Raw genomic sequence first — 6,000 nt, forward strand, 5'->3', positions numbered from 1 at the left:
TTGGGGTTGTAGTACTTAAGGCCCACTTGCTGACCTGAGAGCCAGAATGTTTGCATTTAATTCTGCTGTGTGGTTGAGTCCTGATATAGAAAACCTACCTACTACTGGCTATATGTAGGAAAACTTGCTGCCTTGAAATGTATATTATAGGTGTTTTGAATTCTTGTGTTTTAATGATAATAGTTTTAAGGTTTAGCTCTTGAAATTACATACAATTATGTGTTAAATAACCTCAAATACAAAAATGTTCTGCTTACCAGAGAAATAAGCTGTTGGTCTTGTCTGTTTAGAGAACTTCATTTTTTAAGCTGTAATTGAGGAGAACTGCTTATTTGATTTTATGTCTGTTTTGAATAAAGATTATAGGTTGACATTGTATATGTGTCTTATAATAGATAAGTTTAAAAAATTGAAAAATAAATCATAAATAGACAATTGTTTACAAGAAAACCTGAGAATTACAGGTTCAGATAATAAAATGCATCTTTTGGTGCAGAAATGAAAGGGAACTTTGAATAATGCAGACTGATTTTTTTTTATTGTTATTTTTTCTTAAATTAATGACAATTTAGAAGGAATGATGCTATGGTTATTTAAGTCATTAAAAATGGTTTCAATTCTGAGGGTTTGGGTTTTTAAACTACATAAGATCTGAGCTGGTTCATACAGCCTGTAGGGTGGAAATAAGACTTTTTAAAAAATTCTTGCCTTATGCAGAATTTTGATTTTTTTTCCTTAACTCTGCTTTATTTCTGGTTGTTTTATCATTATAGGAAAATGAACATTTGAAGAAATTTCAGGTGACGTGGGAATTGCACAACAAGCATCTGTTTGAAAATTTGGTATTTTCTGAGCCACTCCTGCAGAATAGCTTGCCAACACTGGTGTCACAGCTAAGGTAGAGTTTAACTTTTGTTTTGTGGTTTCAAGAAGAGAAGAAAACCCATGTTTGCAACCACAGCATTAAAAAAAATATGCTGCTACAATTCAACTGGTAAAAATCTTTGTGGATCTCTCTTGAAAAGAGTGTTGTTGATTGAACAGGCTGCTGTCATAACTTGCTTGTCAGAAGAATTACAACCCTAATTTGCTTAGTTGTAGGTTACCCAGTAAAATGACAGCATCCTGTGTAAATAGTGATGGTATGACTGAGTAGTACTGTTTTCAGTTATCAGGCATTGCTGCTGTTTCTACAGCTCTACAAGCAAATTAAAGCCTCATTACCTTCTGCTTCCCATAGTGGTCAAAACTGAATTTGGAGTTTTAAGCATCTTTTCACTGGAGAAACCCCCTTGCTGTATGCTTGTAGGTCTCATGCTTTAAAGCTCCTGAGGCATTAAATTTGTATATTTTCGTAGTAGGGTTGCTCTGCTTGTAATTTGTGTACTGCCAAAGTGTTTGTGTTTTCTAGGGAAGAGGTATCAGTAGAAATTTTCTTTACCCTAAGTCTGAACATTTTTAACATACAGTTGTGGGTAGTTCATGTTGACCTCTCAGTCTTGTTTGTGATGAAGACACATTTTTGATCTGTGTACATGTGGTTTAAAGGTATTGTCTTGGGTAATTTTCCATGGTGCAAGAGCAGTTTGACTAATTCTATTACAAGAGATGTTGCACACAGCGAATCAAAAAATTTCTTTTGAGTCCTCCTTTTGCTAGTAGATACCAGAAAGGAAAAAAGAAGAGACAAAAAATTGAATTGTTGCCAGGCTCAGCAAGAAGTCCAAGGTCCCTCATAAGTTACCTGATTTGTTTAGATGGAACTAGGTTGATACTGAAAGCCTTTCTCCCCCTGTCCCAACAGCTGATTTTGTTGCTGTGTTCAGCAGCATGTTAATTGTGTATTTTTCCAGTGATCTGTGGCTTCTTTTTCTGTGATACCCTTCATGTCCATGCTTTTTGACAAGGCCTCTCTTTACCTCTTTACTCCAGCAATCCTGACTATATAAAAATATTTATATTGCCTTTATCTGCATAGCTGAGAATGCTCTTAGTGAACTTTATGGTTATTTCTTAACAAAAGCATTTTTCATTTCCTGTGCTTGTTCTGTGCTACTGCAATTAAAGTCAGAGCAACTGACTTCAAGTCAGAAGTTGTTTTTCTGCTGTCACTGTGGTGACAGCCATCTTCAAAGCTTACCAATATCATGAAATCAGAATCTCTTCCTGCAGGACTTTGTTTTCCAATGCATTTGTGTTTTCTCAGTAGTTTATGTGAAACACCCTTGAACTTATGGTTTTGCTTAGTTTGGTTGACATGAATAATTTTTTGACAGGAAAGGTTCAGCACCAGCTTCCCATTTCTAGGTTATTTAGTGTCTGTCTTGTTTTTCTTTGATAAACATAGATTTTGTTCGTGTTCATGGTCTCTCAGGATTTTATTTTTGAGTTCTCTGTGTCTTGAAGTGACAGAATTAGATTCCTCTGGGAAGGATATATTTCTGCCTTCCATTGGAAATTAGTGGAGAAATGTTCCATCACAGAAGCCTCACATGGAAAAGCAGGGATCAGCCTAGTCCTCTGGACATTTGGTGAACAGAGAATCACTTCTGTGCAGTAAGAAAGTATTGCTAGAGTTACTTTACAAAGAGCACTGGCCTCGTTATTTTCTCTTCCTGAAGAGAAATGTGAAATGGTATTTTGACATCTCAGTTTTGCTTAGATTTTGGGTGTTCATCCTTTCTTTCATCCTTTGCTTAAATCACTAAATTTTTGTATATCTTTGGCTTTTTCAAAAAGGTGTTCTGTGGTTAGTTCCAAGGATGCTTATCAGATGTCAGACTAGAAAAGGTGTTCACATAGGGAGGTTTAAACAGCAGCTTTGTGGGGATGGAGTTTGCTCAGCTGATACAAGATCAGCTGTGTCAGTATTCCACAGCTGACAGGGGACATCTGCTGGGGTAAACTGCCAGGGTCTTCATGTGTTGTGTCTTGTTTGGCTACATGGTCAGCATCTGTGGCTTGTTAGGAGGCAGCTCAGCTGCACAGTCTGCAGACCAGCTGTAAGGGCTGTCCATGGCTTAGCAAGAGTTAATTATTCAGCAGGGCTTCTAGGTCAGACACAGCATCTCATAAGGATATATTTTCATAATGAGTGTTTGAGGAAATCCAGTTCTTTCAAAGGTCAGTGGGTAGTACTTCCTGATAAAGGTGTCAGTATGAAGAATTTCTTAGAGGTTAAATAATATTGATTGGGTTAAGATGCTTCTGATTCCATGCAGCCTCTGACATGCCCTCTGAATTCACCACACTGCTTTATTGGGATGTGGTGACCAATGAAGTGACCAATATCTGGGGCTTCTCTGTCTCCTTTGCTTTTCCAGCATGGGATGGGACAGTGGTTAGGATATTTGCAGAGCTTAGTTTAAATGCCATTGTCCAAAAAAATTGTGTTCCTGATCAAAATATGTAGGCAGAGACGGTTTGTTAACAGGTATGGCTTGGAAGTCTCAGTTACTTTAAAGTGAGCAATTGTTAAATTTTATGTATGTGTTATCCTTTTTGTTACCTTTGTTTTTACTGCAGTTGAGGAACTTACTGCACCTCTGTTTAAAGGACTGAAATGTTAACTATATTATTTTATACTTGCCTTGGGGGGGTGAAAGTGTGTTTACTAGGATCACGTTACCTTTACTCAGAATCACAATAAAAAATGAAACTGTAAATGCTGTTGCATTGCTAGTACAATTTTTTTGAGTTCTTTTTCTTCTAACTTGAGCACATTTTAAAAATTATTTAATGTACAACTGCTGTGTGAAAGAATAGTACTAGTCAGGAGCAGTAATGATAACAAATTACTGATTTTTATATAGTAGGGATCTGATTTTCACGTGATTACATAATACTAGAAACGAAGGTTCCAAAAAAAGTAGTGGATTGTGGTCTGGTAACAGGAGTTGACAGTGTTTGTACTAATAGTAAGGAAGCGTTGTAGCACGAAGGCACTGTATCCACTGAAACTTCTTTTTGTACTCTTCAACCCATGGACAGCCCAAGTTTTAATGTGCAGAGTTGCTTGTGCACCCTTCTTAAGTGGTTGTGTTGCAGGTTCTAGGCAAAAACAGCAAAACAAATTTGGCAAATTCACACTATCAGCTGTAACTTGGTGCTTTTTGAGTTGTCTGTTTGCTCAGGTCTCCATTATGTTTAATTGCCAAGTTAAGGGGTTAGTTCTTTGCCAGGTGACAGGCAGGACTGTGTGGTTCTGAGATTGGGTTAACATCCTATTGCAATGAAGATCTATAACCTCCCTGAAATGCTGGAACTGGGCTTAAATATCACATTTTGTGATGCTTCAATTTTGGTTTTTGGTACTGACTTTGATTGCTATACAACCTCTGTGACAAATTAATTATCACACAGCTTCTCTGTAATTACTGAGTAGAAAAATGTTGTAAAGCTTCAGTTTACTTATGACACTTGACAGGTCATTACAATTCAGTGTGGTTTAGACACATGTTATTGAGTAGAATTTTGTCTTCTATTATTTGTCAAGTCAGTGTGTTGGGAGTTGGCATATTAACTTAAGAAGCATTATGCTGTGCAAAGATGCAGCAGTAGGAAGGGAGGTAAGTCTGTCTCCTATTTCTGGGGCTCCTCACAGACACAGTCAGCAGTGAGTGGCATCCCCATGTTGTGAATTCCATGCTGCTCAAGTGATAGTAGATAAACTGCTTGTATCTCACTTGCCTCATTCTACAGCACATTTCCCACCTGGAACTCCAACTCGTCTGGTATTCTTTTTAGCACTGGTCATGAGAATTCTGCCTAACAAGCTTCTGGCTTTATTTTTATTATGTAACTCTGCAGTGGATAGTCAACATGTATATTTAGCCCATAGAATTTGGAAGGATAAATATATCAAGCAACCAAATTTGAACAAATAGGTTTGTCATCTGGTTGCTCATGGGAAAGAGGCTCTAGCAATGTGGCACTTCCCACATTCTTGCTATTGTTGGTTACAGAAGATTGGAATAAGCAGAGTTTGGATGTTTTTTGAAAAACTACTAAAAATACTCAGTTTTGGGGATACAAGCAGCTCTGTGGGCCTAGGTGTGTCAACAATCACATTTTCACAACATTCTTTTTGGCTGGCAGATCTTAAAAGTGTGATTCTTCAGTGAAATGTCTCTTCTGTAACAAGTGCTGTTTGAACTTTCAGGCTTGGAACAACCCACGATTCCTGTAGTGAAGATATGTACAGTACCTTGCTACAAAGGTATCATCAGCTGGAACAGGAAATGGGCCAAGTTGCTGAAGCATGGCTTGAATGCCAGAAAAGAATAGATGATTATGTTGATGAACAGGTAAGAGTCATGCAAACAGTCTCAAGACTGATTATGTAGGGAGCAGCCCATGCAGGACTGTGCCTTCAGTGAAGAAAAATTTCTTGGGTATTTGTATCCAGGACTTTGAAGCAACAAAATGTAACTTTTTTCATTCATGTTAGTCATTCACAATAGAAAAGCATGAACTTAAAATACTTAGTGGTGATTGTACAATGACATATTCACATTGTTGAAGCAGACTGTTGTGTTCTTGTTTAGAGATGGTCTTTGAAAATTTTATAAATATGTTAGCCCGTAAATGAGCTGTAGGAAATAAAATAATCTGTTCCACAAAACCCCCTAAGCTTTCAAAGTAATAAGTGCACTAAATGAAATCCAGAGCAAGAGGTAGATTTTAAAAGTTACTACATGTTTCATGGTGTCATGATGATCACTGAACAGTTGTCAAAATGGAAACTCCAGTTTGTCTCAAGGCTAAATATTTGAGACCTCTGAAGCAGTCCTTTAATCAACTATATGGTCTGGTAGCTTATTCTTTGGATTTGTGCTACATTTCAGAGAATAATCATGTTATTGTGCTGACTCCTATGTTGCTGAGAGCTTAATTTTCAGAAAAATAGCTTTTATTTTGGAAGTGGTTGTTCATACTCTTCAAAAATTTCTCCTGTGGCTTTTGCCTCATACTCAAAAAAAATTTTTTAAAACACCTCAG

General features: G+C 37.1%; 1 protein-coding gene across 3 annotated transcripts in view; it reads left to right on the forward strand.

The window, feature by feature from the left end:
* LOC102035133 (protein FAM193A) overlaps window positions 1-6,000 on the forward strand; it is a 40,705-nt gene that overhangs the window by 5,369 nt on the left and 29,336 nt on the right. For all 3 annotated transcript variants that reach the window (XM_005424721.3, XM_031060077.1, XM_031060076.1), the window contains exons 4-5: window positions 774-898; window positions 5,162-5,306. In XM_005424721.3, coding sequence (XP_005424778.1) covers window positions 774-898; window positions 5,162-5,306 — 270 coding nt within the window. The remainder of the gene's footprint in view (window positions 1-773; window positions 899-5,161; window positions 5,307-6,000) is intronic.

The sequence above is a fragment of the Geospiza fortis genome, unplaced genomic scaffold, assembly GCF_000277835.1.
Source record: "Geospiza fortis unplaced genomic scaffold, GeoFor_1.0 scaffold147, whole genome shotgun sequence".
Lineage (NCBI taxonomy): Eukaryota > Metazoa > Chordata > Aves > Passeriformes > Thraupidae > Geospiza > Geospiza fortis.